The sequence below is a fragment of the Leptopilina boulardi genome, unplaced genomic scaffold (genome assembly GCF_019393585.1).
Source record: "Leptopilina boulardi isolate dan_hultmark-lab unplaced genomic scaffold, ZJU_Lbou_2.1 LbouV2_51, whole genome shotgun sequence".
In the NCBI taxonomy this organism is placed as follows: Eukaryota; Metazoa; Arthropoda; class Insecta; order Hymenoptera; family Figitidae; genus Leptopilina; species Leptopilina boulardi.
Window position 1 is genome coordinate 2870228 of NW_026137996.1, and position 18003 is coordinate 2888230.

The 18003-nt window shown below is 26.3% G+C and overlaps 3 protein-coding genes and 1 non-coding gene across 5 annotated transcripts; 3 read left to right on the forward strand and 1 right to left on the reverse strand.

Moving 5' to 3' along the window:
• The first annotated feature begins 4633 nt into the window (after window positions 1-4633).
• LOC127289947 (UPF0488 protein CG14286) lies at window positions 4634-5479 on the forward strand. The gene is made up of 2 exons (XM_051318279.1): window positions 4634-4803; window positions 4936-5479. Exons 1-2 carry the CDS (start codon window positions 4783-4785, stop codon window positions 5449-5451), a joined length of 537 nt encoding a protein of 178 aa, XP_051174236.1. The 5' UTR covers window positions 4634-4782; the 3' UTR covers window positions 5452-5479.
• A 144-nt stretch (window positions 5480-5623) lies between these two features.
• Trnar-acg (transfer RNA arginine (anticodon ACG)) lies at window positions 5624-5696 on the forward strand. The gene has a single exon. It is a non-coding gene; the product is annotated as a tRNA-Arg (tRNA).
• Window positions 5697-5887: 191 nt separating this feature from the next.
• Window positions 5888-9071, forward strand: LOC127289912 (threonine--tRNA ligase 1, cytoplasmic). Of its 2 annotated transcripts, none has more exons than XM_051318178.1 (5): window positions 5888-6052; window positions 6487-6567; window positions 6699-8254; window positions 8350-8639; window positions 8768-9071. In XM_051318178.1, exons 1-5 carry the CDS (start codon window positions 5999-6001, stop codon window positions 8920-8922), a joined length of 2136 nt encoding a protein of 711 aa, XP_051174135.1. In that variant the 5' UTR covers window positions 5888-5998; the 3' UTR covers window positions 8923-9071. The 2 variants fall into 2 exon arrangements, with proteins under 2 accessions (XP_051174135.1, XP_051174133.1); XM_051318176.1 differs by having other exon boundaries at window positions 5913-6180.
• Window positions 9072-9238: 167 nt separating this feature from the next.
• On the reverse strand, window positions 9239-17857 carry LOC127289913 (CTTNBP2 N-terminal-like protein). Its single transcript, XM_051318179.1, has 7 exons — window positions 17220-17857; window positions 16721-16822; window positions 16396-16620; window positions 15660-16281; window positions 15429-15524; window positions 15203-15312; window positions 9239-13326 (listed from the first exon to the last, which is right to left on the reverse strand). The coding sequence occupies exons 1-7, from the start codon at window positions 17382-17384 to the stop codon at window positions 12934-12936; spliced, it is 1713 nt and encodes a 570-aa protein (XP_051174136.1). The 5' UTR covers window positions 17385-17857; the 3' UTR covers window positions 9239-12933.
• Window positions 17858-18003: the final 146 nt, after the last annotated feature.

An 18003-nucleotide genomic window follows, 5' to 3' on the forward strand; every position in this document is an offset into this window, starting at 1 on the left:
TAAAATAGTAATATTTAAAATAATAATATATTTATAATATAAATAAATAATATATAAATAATTCACAAGTAAATGTAAATATAATTATATATCCAAGTATATTTATGATTATAATAAAATGAATATAATTATAATCAAAAAATTAAAATATATATGTATTTACATATATTATAAACTAAAATAAAATATATTAATATCTTTCATCAGACTGTTATTAAACTTTGGCTGGCCTTGTCTGAATAATGTATTTAATTCGAAGAACAAATTTTAACCAAAAAAAAACATAATTTAGAGAATTGAAAAAAAATTCTTTTTTTTATAAAGCAAACGGTTTCAAACTCATGCAAGAGAAAAGGAAAAAAATCCTTTACCAAAAGGATATAACTCTGATGCTGAAATTAGGATTTTTTTTTCTTCGAAGAATCTTGATTTCATCGAAGTCTCAAAAAAATAAAATTTAGGTCTGTCAATTCAGTTTTAAATTGTTTCATCATTTTTAACTGAAACTTATGAATACTATTTAACAAATAATTGCAAAAAAACATTAAAATTTCCAATAATTAAACTTTTGCTGGCCTTGTCCGAATAATTTCTTTAATTCGAAGAACAAATTTTAACCAAAAAAAACATAATTTAGAGAATTGAAAAAAAATTCTTTTTTTATAAAGCAAACGGCTTCAAACTGATGCAAAAGAAAACAGAAAAAATCTTTTGTCTTGAGGATATAACTCTGATGCTGAAATTGGGATTTTTTTTTCTTCGAAGAATCTTGATTTCATCGAAGTCTCAAAAAAATAAAATTTAGGTCCGTCAATTGAGTTTTAAATTGTTTCATTTTTTCACCTGAAACTAATCAATACTAATTAACAAATTATTTCCAAAAAAAATAAAAATTTCCAACAATTAAATTTTTGCTGGCCTTGTCCAAATAATGTCTTTAATTCGAAGAACAAATTTTAACCAAAAAAAAACATAATTTAGAGAATTGAAAAAAAATTCTTTTTTTATAAAGCAAACGGTTTCAAACTCATGCAAGAGAAAAGGAAAAAAATCCTTTACCAAAAGGATATAACTCTGATGCTGAAATTAGGATTTTTTTTTTTCTTCGAAGAATCTTGATTTCATCGAAGTCTCAAAAAAATAAAATTTAGGTCTGTCAATTCAGTTTTAAATTGTTTCATCATTTTTACCTGAAACTTATGAATACTATTTAACAAATAATTGCAAAAAAAGATTAAAATTTCCAATAATTAAACTTTTGCTGGCCTTGTCCGAATAATTTCTTTACTTCGAAGAACAAATTTTAACCAAAAAAAACATAATTTAGAGAATTGAAAAAAAATTCTTTTTTTATAAAGAAAACGGCTTCAAACTGATGCAAAAGAAAACAGAAAAAATCTTTTGTCTTGAGGATATAACTTTGATGCTGAAATTGGGATTTTTTTTTTCTTCGAAGAATCTTGATTTCATCGAAGTCTCAAAGTTATATCCTCAAGACAAAAGATTTTTTCTGTTTTCTTTTGCATCAGTTTGAAGCCGTTTTCTTTATAAAAAAAGAATTTTTTTTCAATTCTCTAAATTATGTTTTTTTTGGTTAAAATTTGTTCTTTGAATTAAAGACATTATTCGGACAAGGCCAGCAAAAATTTAATTGTTGGACATTTTTATTTTTTTTGGAAATAATTTGTTAATTAGTATTGATTAGTTTTAGGTGAAAAAATGAAACAATTTAAAACTGAATTGACGGACCTAAATTTTATTTTTTTGAGACTTCGATGAAATCAAGATTCTTCGAAGAAAAAAAAAATCCCAATTTCAGCATCAGAGTTATATCCTCATGACAAAGGATTTTTTTCTCTTTTCTTTTGCATCAGTTTGAAACCGTTTTCTTTATAAAAAAAGAATTTTTTTTCAATTCTCTAAATTATGTTTTTTTTGGTTAAAATTTGTTCTTCGAAGTAAAGAAATTATTCGGACAAGGCCAGCAAAAGTTTAATTATTGGAAATTTTAATCTTTTTTTGCAATTATTTGTTAAATAGTATTCATAAGTTTCAGTTAAAAATGATGAAACAATTTAAAACTGAATTGACAGACCTAAATTTTATTTTTTTGAGACTTTGATGAAATCAAGATTCTTCGAAGAAAAAAAAAATCCTAATTTCAGCATCAGAGTTATATCCTTTTGGTAAAGGATTTTTTTCCTTTTCTCTTGCATGAGTTTGAAACCGTTTTCTTTATAAAAAAAGAATTTTTTTTCAATTCTCTAAATTATGTTTTTTTTGGTTAAAATTTGTTCTTCGAATTAAAGACATTATTCGGACAAGGCCAGCAAAAATTTAATTGTTGGACATTTTTATTTTTTTTGGAAATAATTTGTTAATTAGTATTGATTAGTTTTAGGTGAAAAAATGAAACAATTTAAAACTGAATTGACGGACCTAAATTTTATTTTTTTGAGACTTCGATGAAATCAAGATTCTTCGAAGAAAAAAAAAATCCCAATTTCAGCATCAAAGTTATATCCTCAAGACAAAAGATTTTTTCTGTTTTCTTTTGCATCAGTTTGAAGCCGTTTTCTTTATAAAAAAAGAATTTTTTTTCAATTCTCTAAATTATGTTTTTTTTGGTTAAAATTTGTTCTTCGAAGTAAAGAAATTATTCGGACAAGGCCAGCAAAAGTTTAATTATTGGAAATTTTTATTTTTTTTGGAAATAATTTGTTAATTAGTATTGATTAGTTTCAGGTGAAAAAATGAAACAATTTAAAACTCAATTGATGGACCTAAATTTTATTTTTTTGAGACTTCGATGAAATCAAGATTCTTTGAAGAAAAAAAAATCCCAATTTCAGCATCAAAGTTATATCCTCAAGACAAAAGATTTTTTCTGTTTTCTTTTGCATCAGTTTGAAGCCGTTTTCTTTATAAAAAAAGAATTTTTTTTCAATTCTCTAAATTATGTTTTTTTTGGTTAAAATTTGTTCTTCGAATTAAAGACATTATTCGGACAAGGCGAGCAAAAATTTAATTGTTGGACATTTTTATTTTTTTTGGAAATAATTTGTTAATTAGTATTGATTAGTTTTAGGTGAAAAAATGAAACAATTTAAAACTGAATTGACGGACCTAAATTTTATTTTTTTGAGACTTCGATGAAATCAAGATTCTTCGAAGAAAAAAAAATCCCAATTTCAGCATCAAAGTTATATCCTCAAGACAAAAGATTTTTTCTGTTTTCTTTTGCATCAGTTTGAAGCCGTTTTCTTTATAAAAAAAGAATTTTTTTTCAATTCTCTAAATTATGTTTTTTTTGGTTAAAATTTGTTCTTCGAAGTAAAGAAATTATTCGGACAAGGCCAGCAAAAGTTTAATTATTGGAAATTTTAATCTTTTTTTGCAATTATTTGTTAAATAGTATTCATAAGTTTCAGGTAAAAATGATGAAACAATTTAAAACTGAATTGACAGACCTAAATTTTATTTTTTTGAGACTTCGATGAAATCAAGATTCTTCGAAGAAAAAAAAAATCCTAATTTCAGCATCAGAGTTATATCCTTTTGGTAAAGGATTTTTTTCCTTTTCTCTTGCATGAGTTTGAAACCGTTTGCTTTATAAAAAAAGAATTTTTTTTCAATTCTCTAAATTATGTTTTTTTTTGGTTAAAATTTGTTCTTCGAATTAAAGACATTATTTGGACAAGGCCAGCAAAAATTTAATTGTTGGAAATTTTTATTTTTTTTGGAAATAATTTGTTAATTAGTATTGATTAGTTTCAGGTGAAAAAATGAAACAATTTAAAACTCAATTGACGGACCTAAATTTTATTTTTTTGAGACTTCGATGAAATCAAGATTCTTCGAAGAAAAAAAAATCCCAATTTCAGCATCAGAGTTATATCCTCAAGACAAAAGATTTTTTCTGTTTTCTTTTGCATCAGTTTGAAGCCGTTTGCTTTATAAAAAAAGAATTTTTTTTCAATTCTCTAAATTATGTTTTTTTTTGGTTAAAATTTGTTCTTCGAATTAAATACATTATTCAGACAAGGCCAGCCAAAGTTTAATAACAGTCTGATGAAAGATATTAATATATTTTATTTTAGTTTATAATATATGTAAATACATATATATTTTAATTTTTTGATTATAATTATATTCATTTTATTATAATCATAAATATACTTGGATATATAATTATATTTACATTTACTTGTGAATTATTTATATATTATTTATTTATATTATAAATATATTATTATTTTAAATATTACTATTTTAACTATTATAATTATTTTATTTATTTATATTCATAATTATTTTAAATTTTATTTCTTTTAAATAACCTACTACGTGAGTCAGCGCAGTAAGCAGATTATTTATTTTCTTGACAAACCCGACATCTGCTGAGTTTATTCTGTAAATTATTTCAATTTATCAGACCGCATTCACATCTTATATTATTTGTATTCCTAGCATCAAAACTCGATTCGATTTTGTTTTCGGTAAAAAAAAATTTCTGAGAAAAGAATAGTTACCCACACTTGTCACATTTTGGAAGTTTTAATCAATGTGACCTGTGATCGTACCCTAAGACTTATACATATGAGATACCAGGAGATACGTAACATACATACGAACATTCATTCATACCTTATACTTCCTCAACCTTGTTTGACAACAAACATACATGTGATTATTAATTTTGACAACAAAACAATGTTTGAAATAATTAATTGTTAACAAAAATATAGATTTTTATTAGGTTGAATCATTAAAATAAATAAGATGCCACCAAAATCAAAAAAGGTAAAAATAAAATTGTTAACCTAAATTATAATAAAAATTTTTGGGGTTACGATAGTATTGTTTTGAAATTCACAATTTTTGATATTATTATTTAACATTAATTAAATAACGTCTTTTCTAATTTAATTATAGTTACCTGCAAAAGTAGAGCAAAATTCAAAAGCTCTAAGCAGTACTCTAAGTACAATATCCTCAGAATCTACAAGAAGTGGACTTACAATTGAGGCTGAAGACAGATTTGAAGTAGAACTCCTTTGGTGTATTCAACAATTACAAACTCTTCTAATAGATGGAAAAATGACGGATAAACAATTATATATTGCTAGTAAAAATCTCAATACTTTAAAAAGTAATTCTGCTTCATTGATAAAAAAGCGACAAATTATGAGAAATACATTTGGTGATTATAGGGCAAAAATGTCAGAAGATGAAAAAAAATATAAAAAATCAAACTCTACTATAAAATTCACATCTCCAACATCAACAAAAAATAATTCTACATTTTTAAAAAAATCACATATAAAGCCTATTTCAGATTCTAATTTAGATAACGAATCTCAAAAATCCACCATTTCAACAAGTAGTTTATTTAATTCTGATGTAACAAATGAACCATTCAAATTTAATTTTACACAACCAGAAGATTAACAAATAAAGAATTTTATATAAAAAAAAACTTGAATTTCATTTCTGAGTGCAATTGTCAATAAATTAGTTTTGGCACTTAATAAAAGAGTTAATTAGTGACTTTTAAATTATGTTAATTTAAATACCTGCTTGTGAAGTTTGTAAACAGCTTTTACAAAAATTGTTACCACAAGGTCCTGTGGCGCAACGGATAACGCGTCTGACTACGGATCAGAAGATTCCAGGTTCGAATCCTGGCAGGATCGACCTTTTTTTGTCACTATAAGAGAATAAAATTTATTTATTAATTTTTTTTATACTTCACAAAAATATTTATTACTATTTTTTGATTGTTCTAATCATTTTCTTTGGAAAAAGTAAAAAAATATAAGTTAATTATCTCTGAAAGATAAAATAACTTCTCTGCCATCTGTCAACATTTACTTCTACTCCAAAAAGTAAACGCACCTCATTCTAACCTAAAAATTGTAATGTTTTAAAGCAACGTGTGCGAGATTGAAAGTTTTTTTTTTAAATAAATCAATTGTATTTATAACATCTTTCAAGAATGGTCGAAGACGTGGCTACTGGAGTGCAGAACGTGACTTTAAAAGATGATAAGGCATGAAAAACTCAATTTTCATCATGATTTTTTTTAATTTGTAAAAACAATCGAGACAAATGTTAACAAATTTACGAATTCGTGTTTTAAGCGTTGTACAGTGCCGCTATAAATGGACACATGCTGCGGTTGGTTATAACGAATTCTATTATAATTTTCTTGCTTTTTGAATTATTTATTTTGTCAATGTTTTGTCTAAATAATATATAAAATTAATTTTACCGATAAACCAACAAGTTTGATTTCAATTTTTATGAATATTAATATTTTACCTGGGCATATTGTGCGTGATCAATAATCTGACGTAACCTTTTTCTGTTTCGATTGTGTGTTCATTGAAAATATGATGTGGCTTCAGTATTTCTGAAACATAGTTAATTTAATTTTATATTAAATATTTTTGTATTTTATATTTATTGATTATTTCTGTTTAGAAGAAAATGAAACCACCAAAAGGAAATGCAACGGAAAAGAGCTCCGTTTCGGAGCTTAATCCACTTCCTTCTTATATTCAGGTATTTTTTGGAATTAAGATATTTTGAACTATTAAATTAAAGAAAAATTTAATATTTTAGAATTAAAAAATATTGTTTCCTTTATAGGTTAGGATTTTTGAAATTTATAAATATGCATTATTTTTTTTTAGGATCGAATCACTCTTTACGATAAATTAAAAGCTGAATATGAAGCAGATTTGGCTGCAAAAATACCTATGGAAATAAAAATTACTCTTCCTGATGGAAAAGAAGTGACTGGTCAATCGTGGCGTACAACACCTTATGAAATTGCAAAAGGCATAAGTACTGGCTTGGCAGACAATGCCGTTATTTCCAAAGTCAACAATGTGCTTTGGGATTTGGATAGACCTTTGGAATCTGATTGTAAATTGCAATTACTGAAATTCGATGATCCTGAAGCGCAACAAGTCTTTTGGCATTCAAGTGCTCATATTCTTGGCGAAGCAATGGAACGTGTTTACGGTGGTTGTCTATGTTATGGACCACCAATTGAAAATGGATTCTATTACGATATGTACATTGGAGAAAAGGGAATTTCAACTACTGATTTTCCATATATCGATGGTCTTTGTAAAAATATAGCCAAGGAGAAACAGCCTTTTGAGAGGCTTGAAATGAAAAAAGAAGATCTTCTTGAAATGTTTAAATATAATGAATTTAAAATTCGAATTCTTAATGAAAAAGTGACAACGCCCACCACAACTGTCTATAGATGTGGATCATTGATTGATTTATGTCGTGGTCCTCATGTAAGACATACGGGAAAAATTAAGGCAGCTAAAATTACGAAAAATTCATCATCCTATTGGGAAGGTAATGCAAATGCTGAAAGTCTACAAAGAGTTTATGGAATTAGTTTTCCAGATAATAAACAATTAAAAGAATGGGAAAAGTTTCAAGAGGAAGCTGCTAAACGTGATCATAGAAAAATTGGAAGAGAACAAGAACTATTTTTCTTTCATGAATTATCACCTGGTTCATGTTTCTTTCAACCAAGGGGTGCACATATTTATAATATTTTAGTTGAATTTATACGATCCGAATATAAAAAGCGAGGATTCCAAGAAGTAGTGACGCCTAATGTTTATAATACAAAATTATGGCAAACTTCAGGACATTGGGAACATTATGCTGAAAATATGTTTTCCTTTGACGTTGAGAAAGAAACATTTGCTCTAAAGCCAATGAATTGTCCTGGTCATTGTATGATTTTTGATGTACGCAACAGATCATGGAGGGAACTTCCATTAAGAATGGCTGATTTTGGAGTACTACATCGCAATGAATTATCAGGAGCACTCACTGGATTGACAAGAGTAAGAAGATTTCAGCAAGATGATGCTCACATTTTCTGTACTGTGGATCAAATTAAAGAGGAAATTTTGGGTGCATTGGATTTTTTGAAACACGTTTATTCTGTTTTTGGATTTACATTCAAGCTTGTTTTGTCAACTAGACCCGAAAAATATTTAGGCGATTTGGAAGTTTGGAATCAAGCTGAAAAAGCTTTGTCTGAAAGTTTGGATATGTTCGGTGAACCGTGGAAGGAAAATCCTGAAGATGGTGCTTTCTATGGTCCAAAAATTGATATCACAATCACCGATGCTTTGAAACGAGCACATCAATGCGCCACTATTCAATTGGATTTCCAAATGCCAATTAGGTTTAATTTATCGTACATCAGGTTAGTGAAATTATTCATAATTTAGAAATAATGAAAAAAAAATACTAAGAAAACATTTTTTTTTATAAATATTAATTATGTTCTTAATGTTTTAGCGAGAGTGGTGAAAAAAAGAGACCAGTCATCATTCATAGAGCAATTTTAGGATCTGTAGAAAGAATGATTGCAATTCTTACCGAATCTTATGCTGGAAAATGGCCATTTTGGCTTTCACCTCGACAAGTAATGGTGATTCCTGTGGGTCCAATGTTTAATGACTATGCAAATATAGTAAAAGAAAAACTTTTGGAAGCCAACTTTATGGCTGAAGTTGATACCGACGATAGTGACACTATGAACAAAAAAGTTCGAAATGCTCAGTTGGCTCAATTTAATTTCATCTTAGGTAAATATTGCACATATTTGTACACGAATATTTTTTTCTTTTATCTTAATTTTAAAAAGAAAATTAAAAAGTATTTTTAAATTTATAACTACTATTAAATAATTTGACAATTATTTTTTTTTTTTTAGTTGTCGGAGAAAAAGAAAAAAATGCCGGCACTGTTAATGTAAGAACGAGGGACAACGTTGTTCATGGTGAAATTTCAATTGAGGATTTAATAAATAAATTCCGCACTTTTAAGGAAACGAAAGATAAAAATTGTGAAAATACTTTCCACAGTTAGATGTTTCTGAATGATCGTAAGACGCATTTAAAAATACTTGTAACAATAATTTATATAATTCCAACATAATATAATAGATATAGGTAAATGTTCAATATTTTGCAACAATGAGTCTAAAAAAAAAAGAAAACTAAAGACTTTGTATTTGATTTTTTTGCAATTTTACAATTTATATCACATTTTTATCTACGTTAATTGCAATTAATAAATTTCGAATTGATTTTGAGCTAGAAACAAACTTGTTTTATTAATTCTCTTTCCTGTTATTACAACTTTTAATTATTTTTTATTTAATTCAAAATAATAATAATATCAATTATTTGGGTTTAATAAAATGTTATTGTTATTATCATGATTTGCAATATCTTTATAATTTTTACAGCACTCTGATTACATTTTTTTTTGTTTTCGTTAAACTGCATGAAGGAATATACAAAAAATCATGAGAAAAAGCTTATTGTTAAATCGTTATAAATGAGTCATGTGTTTATGAGCTCCACTATTAACATCATTGAGTGGAAAAAACTTTTACAAACTTCTATTTGTATTGGTACATTAATACTTTTTTTTTTTTAAATTCATTACTTCACAATATTTCTGACCAGCAATTTGATATTGATATTTTTTCTTTGTTTCTATATATATATACAAAAACTCTTTTAAACAAAAGAAAAAAATGTCCAACAATGAATTAGAGTTCAATCACAAAACGATTTTCTTTTTCTGTTAATTCATATATATCAAAAATTTGATTGCCTATCAGACTCACAATTATTATTAATCTTTACAGATCAAATTTCATACTATTTTTTCGCAAAAATGTTTAAGATTTAAGATACAAAAGTTTTACAAAGAGTTAAATAATATATAACATTATTTCCCTCACAGTTATTATTTGAAACGGCGCACTTAAAACATTTCTAAAATAATTCAGTCATGACAAAAGGATGAAAATGTTTTTAGATTTTCGTTTTTTTGTCTAATTTATCTTAGTCTTGATTAATTTCTTTTTTCATACTGATTTTACAGGAGTACCCAAAGAAAAATTTTAATAGATTTTCAAAATTATATAAATATTTGTGCAAAATCTATGTAGATATAATAATTAATGTGTGTTCTAAAATTGTATTTTAAATATAATTATATATTTTTTTTTTTTGAAGAAAATATATCTATTAAATTTTTCCTTTGGGTTTATTATTAATAATAATACCAGATTGCAATTATGTAAAAAGCCTGAATGTTTAATTGTTGCTACATTTTCTATTATATTTTTTCATAAGGCTCTTAACTTGTAATTTAAGTACAATGGGTCCAGGTTATTCACACACATATATTTTTTTTTTATTGAGATCGTTGTGTTTTTAAATCTATAAAATAGGGAATGACCTCAAAAAAAGGAAACAAAGTATTTTTTTTAAATTTATAGAATCTGCTTCCTTAAATTGAGGAAACCATTGCACTGTATATAATTAAAAGTGAGATACTAAATTGCACGTTTAATGAAACAAAGCTATTCTATAGTTATTTACATTGTAACATCAATAGAAATATATTTTCTAATTTCGTCTATATTTACATATACTTTATATAAAAAAAAAAAATAATAAATATTAATAATTTATTACTACTACAACAAATGAATTAAATGAAAAAATGAAAATAAATTATTCCTCTTTTGAAAAAAATCTTGTTTAAACAAATAAAATAATTTTTTTTTTTGATAAATAAAACTTAATTTACAAATAAAATTAAATAACAATTTACAAGTTCGAAATTTTCTATCATAATAAAAGAAAAGATATCTATTCACTTTCTAATTTTTCAATAATTATAATTGATAGCTTTCTTAATAATTTGAATATTAAAAATATGTACAATGGAAATCCCTATTCTACGAAAATTATTTCTATTTCTCCTTGGACCACAAAGACAAATATTCATATATATATATTTATTATAATTTTGGATTTGTCTTATAATTTCGTGGGTTTACACAAATTATTATTACCAAAAAAATCTCGCGGTTTTGTCACATTTATTTCTATATGTGCAATATTTGTAGATATTTACACGCAACTATATAAAGTCTGTTGCCACAAAACTTTGGTAGATTTCTTAATTTTTTTTTTTTGAATATCTTTATCATTTAAATTATTAAGAATTCTACAAAGTATTCACTTTTTATAGAATATTGTTAATATAATACTATTCTGAGCATAGTTGCCAGGGCTTTATATGGTAATGTAAAGAAAAGAGATTATATTTAAACATTGCTTCGGAAATAAAATTTAAAAAAATGTAAATAAAAATGTAAATCGATAATAAAAAATACAAAAAAAAAATTGATACAAGAAAAGCTCTGGCAGAGTATAAATAAAAAAAAATCGTATCATTTTCCAGATATCATTAAATAATAACAATTCTATACAAAGTGAATATTGGGACAATTATTATATTTAATATTACATTTTTTCCAAATGAGTCTATATAATAATTTTCTATATTTACATTATAATAATTCTAGTAAAACAATCCTTGAGTTGGTCTATTTTTTTCATTTGACATCGACTATACATGGAATAATGTTTCTTAGGAGTCTATTATTATAATATGTATATATAATCTCAAAATCAATTCTTTATTGGCAGCATTTTTTTTATCTCTTCTTCTATATAACAAATAGAAATAAGATATTATGCATTTTGATTACAAGTTCCATTTTGTAAACTCTGGTAAAAGGTTGACTTGCTATCACACTATTATAAAGTTGACTATTTGTGAAAAAATCAAACGCCTTTTTTGCAATTATTTTTTCACTCTATTACTTAAGTATCACTTTAATTATTATTTATTATTGTTTTTCATATTATGTGCTGCTTTTTTCGTTCTTTTATTGTATTTAAAGTGGAAGCATTTTTTTTTTCTGCATTAAAACAGAAAAAGGAAAAAAATCTTGAAAATATATATCCAACTTGCGTCTATACAGATACATAATAATTCAAACAAAAATTACAAATTGAGTTAAATTATTTTCTTTTGTACTATTTTGAACGCAAGTCGAATAGAGGCAGTGTATCATGATTATTCGGTATTAAAAAAAAAAATTAATTAAACTAAATCGCATAAAATTGGAGCAAATTGAGAAAGGAAACAATTTTAAAAAATTGAATTCTGTTTCCTTAGAAATTCTAATTTAATTGTAAATTTTTTCAATTTTAAAATAGACTAGCAGTTTTGAAAATAAAAATAGATTCTTTATTTAAACTAATTGTAAGTGACTTTTAAAATAATTCTAAAGTTAATATAATTGAATTTTTCCAATTATAAAAAGCAATTCTGCACTTTAGTAGACAACTCTTTGTTTAACGCTTTAATTTTCATTTAGCGAATTGTCGTATTATTTTATAAAAACAGCTTTAAAGCTGCTGTCGTGATATATAAATTAAACACGTATCTACTAATTTTGAATATTTCAAAATTTAATTAAGTTTTGAGTTATCTAGTAGAAGCTGCCCTTAAATTTTAACAATATAAACTATACAATTATTAATTTATGTAAATCTCAATGTAGTCTAACTATTTATGGTTATTTAAATTTACATACAGAAATAATTTTTTTTTAATTATTTACAAAATATACTGATTTGACTTGTACAAGAAAAGACTTTTGATTTAGTTGCTGTTTTTTTTTTTAAAAAAAAGGTATTTCGAGAAATTACGATACAACTGATTCCGAGTTAATTGAGATAGAAAAATATAATTAGAATATAATTTTAAAATCGATATTAGAGTAATTTCTCAAAAGTATTTTCTTGACAGAGTTCTCTTTAACTTTCTCTTAAAGTTTCTATCATTCTTTTAAAAAAAAAATTTTTTTTATTTCTATTTTTAGTTAGAAACAAAATGGTAAATATAATCATCCTATAATGATCGTTAATCTAAGAGGAAAATCACTTTAATTTCATTTATATGTTTGAATTAAATAAAAATTCTCATTTTACGGATCATTTAGATAGCATTACTGACCTCTTCTTCAGTGGAGTGCGTCGACACCGCGATGGGTTGTTGTTGTTGATTTTGTAGATTAGTAGAGGCAGTATTAACAGCAACAGGTTTTATAAATTTATCAGTGGCCAATTGTGACGATTCGGTTCTTCGAAGATATGCAGCTTCCTTTTTCGGTGGTACCACTGGTTTATTTGGTGGTACTGGCGGTGGTACTCCACGTGACACTGGCGGTTTCTTAACAGTTAATATTCCTGGTGTTGGAGATGAAGCTGATGTTGCATTTGCATTATACGTTGGAAGTTTTCCTGGTGTTTGAGTTGTAGGAGCAACGATTTTAGTAGCTGCACCACCAGAATTCGCAGGAGCTGGTACAACTGGTCGTTTGTGTAATGCCTGAGGAATTAAGATACACGACAAATCCTTTTTTTTTGTTAACGGAAGTGAAAATATTCTCACTTGTTTCGCGCGACGCAGCAAATTTTATTCATTTTTAATACTTTTTATTTGTTTATTTGTTTATTTGTTTGATCTATTTAGAATCGGTGATGTGCTAAAACCAAAAAGCGGAAAAATAATAATAAAAAGAAAAGCTAAGTGGTGGTGAGTGATAAAAACGGAAAATCATTATTCAAGCCAATACCGAGTTAATCTTGCAGGAAATTCTCAGCATCGTGTTGAACATCTAAATAGTTCCAGAGCTAAAAAAAAACGCTAAATAACCAATTTAATGAATCTGTAAAATTAAATTCCACAGCTAAAAACCAATTATACACAGATCTGTAAAATTAACAGAAGAATAAAGTATAAAAGAAAAGTTTGCCAAATAGATAAATATAACCGCGCCCGCAGTTTAGAAGAAAAATCCAAATTTTTTTTTTTAATTTTGAGAAAAGAGAACTAAACAAAATAGCTTGCTAAAAAAAAGGTGCTTTTTAGGAAAAATAAGCAGGGAAATCTGATGAATAAAGCTCAGAAGTAGGTTGCTTTTTCTTTTAATTAATTAAGGATTCAGTATACATTCTAAATAATAATATTGTGTATACAAATTAAAACGTATGATAAAGTGTTTTATCCTAATAAAAATTGTGTATAAGTGAAAAATGAATTCAAATAATTGTGAAATAGCAAAAAAAAAAAAGTGCTTTTTAAATTATATTTCATTCGAAAAAAACTGGAAATTTTAATTATTCTGATGGAAAGAAGTTTCTTAAAATAATATTTTCATAAATAAGTGATTTATATAACACTTTATACACATTTTAAAAAACATACTCTTTTTACCTTTCAATATGCCTGCATTTAAATACTAAATTTTTGAATGCTAATTAAGATTGATAGATGCTTAGTTCTTGATTTTTTAATTAAGCTTACTTTATGCATTTTAAACAAGATAAAACCTTTAACTATGAAAGGTATACGAGACTAGATAAATTTAAAAGACAGAATCTTTCTATCTGATAGATAGAATTGAATTTTTAAAATTCAATGACTCTCTATTCAAAAATCATAGATACTAACATGGTAAAAATTCTGAAAATTATGTAGTATTTACATAAAAATAAATTATAGAGGAATACCTCTTTAAATAATTAACTCGTGTTTTTACACAATTGTATATTATAAATATGAAAAACTTATTAATCTTAAAAATGAATCTTTGAAATATATTTAAAACAATTTAAACTGTTAAATTTAATATTAACAATTTAAATTTAGTTTAATAATGTTAAATGACTTAAAAACAATTTGATTGTTTAATTTTCATTCTAATAATAATGAAATCAAAATAACACATTAAAAACTTTGGATATGTAAAATTCTAAAAGGAAGTCTAAATAGAATTAGTCTTCTAATAAAGCTAATTATAAAAATCTGAAACTACTTTCATTTAAAAATACTCGTATGAGTATTTTTATAATTAGTATCATGATCGTGATATGTTTCACTTTTACATTAGGAGAAAAAAAAATGTCATAACTAAAAAAAAAGTGCATTTATCACTGTTGTATATGAGTAAAAACAGAGACTTGGTTCAAGGAATCTTTTTTTTTTTCTATGCAAATAGAAAACAATTTCTTGAGCCGTTTTTTGTGTAAAAGAAATTATCTAAAAAAAAAAATCAGTCTTGCAAGTATTTTGCAAAAGAAATTACGATTCACCATTATTGCAAAGCGTAAAAATTGACTGCAAATTGATCTTATCTACCACAAGTAGATTTCAATAGTCGTTAAATTAGCGTAGAGTGTGCTGGATAGTGTGGAAAGGTTACCTGAGCCTCAGTGGTCGGTGGCGTTTCTGTAGTTGATGCTGGATTACTTGGTGTAAATGCCGTTCCTCGTATCGCTTGTCCAGGAGTTACAGATCTGGCTATTCCTGTAGCTAGAAAAATATTTTTTATATATAATTTCAATTTACATACAAAACTGGAATTTCAGTTAAATTATAAATTTATTTAAAAATTTTAAATTAACATAAATATTCGAAATTAAACTTACTGGGTCCACTAACTGGAACACTAGAAACTGTAGCTGTTGGTTGAACAACTTTACTGCTCACCATTGGAGTACCAGTGCCTAAAACGGCTCCTTTAACTAAAAAGAACTTTTTTTAAAAATTTTGAACAGAATAAAATGCAACTTCATTTTTTTGATGATAAAAAGATTAATTGTATTGATGATAAAAAAAAAACTTATTTTAAACAAAGTGATTCAATTTCTATAACTTACTTGTTTGAGGCGCATTAACAGGTTTAAGAGTTGGTAAAGCTGTCAAATTTGCAGGTTTTGCAGGTGGAGGTGGAGGAGTTGCACCCACACCACGAATAGGACCACGTGCCTGTGATTCTTTACCAGTTTCTATTTCCGATTTAAGCTTTTCCAATTCAGCTTCTAGGTCTTTAACTTTTTTCTCTTCTTTTGTCAACCCCTGTCTATATTGTTGTCTCTCGATATCAAATTGTGCTAATTGTTTTTCTAATTCAGCTTCCATTTGTAGTGATTTTTTACTTTCCTCCTCGAGACCCTCGGCCATTGAATCAATACGTACCTTCTCTTCACTTAAAATTTGCGCCAAATCCTCAGATCTTTTTCTTTCTTCAATATATTTCATTATTATCTTCTTTCTTTCGGCAAGCAATAAAAGTACTATTTGCTTCTGTCGACTTTTTTCTTCATCTAATGTGTCATTCAATTTTTTCATATCTTGCTCAATTCGTTTTTTATCCAATTTTTCTAATTCTAATTCTTTTTTTAAACGTGTTCTCTCCTTTTCAAGACCGTAAGTAATATCATCTCCCTGAGCTGTATCGTGCTCGTGTTTTCTCTTTTCCTCTTCCAATTCTTTGATTACCTAAATAAATGACAATTTTTTTAAAATCAAAAACAAAGCATTTAAAAAGAATAACGATTAAAAAACTGTGACAAAAAAATATATTGTTAATTATATGAAAGAATCTAATCTTACTGCTCGATGTCTGATTTCAGCTTCCTTAAGAACTTTAGCCATGCGACACTGCATGCGCCTTTGTTGTGTGATAAGAGCTTCTAAGCTTGCAGTTTGTTGATCAACTTGACTCCCTTGAGGTCCAATTGTTCCACCAACTATAGCTACGTCTCTTGCAAGAGCTGAATGAGGATCAGAAGTACCGCTACGATATCGAGAACTCAATAGGTGTTTCATTTTCTCCGACTAGAGAAAAACAAAAACAAGTTTTAAACTCTCAACTTCTATTATTGATTTTTCTACTTCAAATATACTATATAAATAATATGCGTGTAATTATAATTACTTTTAACGCTGCTATAACAATATCTCGTGCTTGAAGTTCACCTTCTAAATATCCTAATAACTCGACCAAATCTGTTTTGCTCAACTCCATTTTTGGATTACGCTAAAATAAAAACAATTTTGTTACTAATATTTAATCTATGTAGTTATATTATTTCAATAACTTGACATTTTCTCTAATACTACCAAAAAAAAAGATAAAATATCAGTCAGTTCTCTTTTACAAATATATACTGACTATTTTTAAAAATACTAAATAATATGTACATATTTTATTCATCTATAAATAGTATTTGTTATTGTAAACTTTCAAACTTTGTATAAACAAATTATTTATAAAGTATTAAAAAAAAAGTATTGACTATAAAATATAGAATATTTACCACATATATATTGTGCTAAATAATGTTACTTAAAATGTACAAGATACAAATTATTTAAAGAAGCTTACAGCCTCTTTTTAATTAAGGAGCCAATTAATTATTTTGAGTGTAATTTACCTTGAGCGTGTTTGAAGAACTTTTGTCGAGAGGTTCAAAATTATTGCCCCGATTACCATCGCCTAGCTGAGAATTTATGATCGAAGGTGTTTGAGATTTTGACGAAGGTGTCGTCGTCGCAGCAGAAACTCCTGGTGAATTCGCGGCTTGACTTGTAGATGCCATCTTGATTTTAGAAGCAGGTAGATAAACCGAATCCAAAGATTTGTACGTTATCGTACGTACTGAAATTCTTCCCTCGGGGGGGTTGAACACACTCACTATTGTGTATAATCAAGAAATTTTCTCACCTTTCGATATTGAGGTTTTCAACCCATGTGTGACTCCCACGATTTATTTGGCTCCTCAACATTGCGTATGCTATATCAAATTAATACATTTCAAGCTTACTTTGTATTTTTCTTTTCGCATCACTTTGACAAATAAAGTGTATACAACACATAGGAGAAGCAAACAATTTCTTTGCTCTAATCACTATATACTTGGGCAGAAAATTGTCTTTACGAGCAAGAAATAAGATGAAACAGTAATTAACCGACAACGGAGACGACTTTATCAGATACTATTGAATACTACTGCAAAAGTTTATGTATTCTCTTATTCTCTTTAACCAAGTATTGTCGACATTATCGTCGTCCTTGTTGTTTTATTATTATTATTTTTCATAATGGATAATGGTTTTCATTGGTCCAATGAAAATGCAATGGCGTCAAAGCGCTAAATTCAAACATAACACACTTTAATGTTTGTTTAAAAATACGATTAAATAAAAAAATTAATTCTT

Bases quoted from the DNA above. Each gene is read 5' to 3' on its own strand.
- LOC127289912 (XM_051318176.1), top strand. From the start codon at position 6,112: ATGTTAACAAATTTACGAATTCGTGTTTTAAGCGTTGTACAGTGCCGC. The intron at 6,568-6,698 runs GTATTTTTTGGA...ATTTTTTTTTAG, and splicing joins CACTTCCTTCTTATATTCAG to GATCGAATCACTCTTTACGA. The intron at 8,255-8,349 runs GTTAGTGAAATT...TTAATGTTTTAG, and splicing joins TTTAATTTATCGTACATCAG to CGAGAGTGGTGAAAAAAAGA.
- LOC127289947 (XM_051318279.1), top strand. From the start codon at position 4,783: ATGCCACCAAAATCAAAAAAG. The intron at 4,804-4,935 runs GTAAAAATAAAA...ATTTAATTATAG, and splicing joins TGCCACCAAAATCAAAAAAG to TTACCTGCAAAAGTAGAGCA.
- LOC127289913 (XM_051318179.1), bottom strand. From the start codon at position 17,384: ATGGCATCTACAAGTCAAGCCGCGAATTCACCAGGAGTTTCTGCTGCG. The intron at 15,313-15,428 runs GTAAGTTTAATT...ATATTTTTCTAG, and splicing joins TGTTCCAGTTAGTGGACCCA to CTACAGGAATAGCCAGATCT. The intron at 13,327-15,202 runs GTAACCTTTCCA...TTAATTCCTCAG, and splicing joins CACCGACCACTGAGGCTCAG to GCATTACACAAACGACCAGT.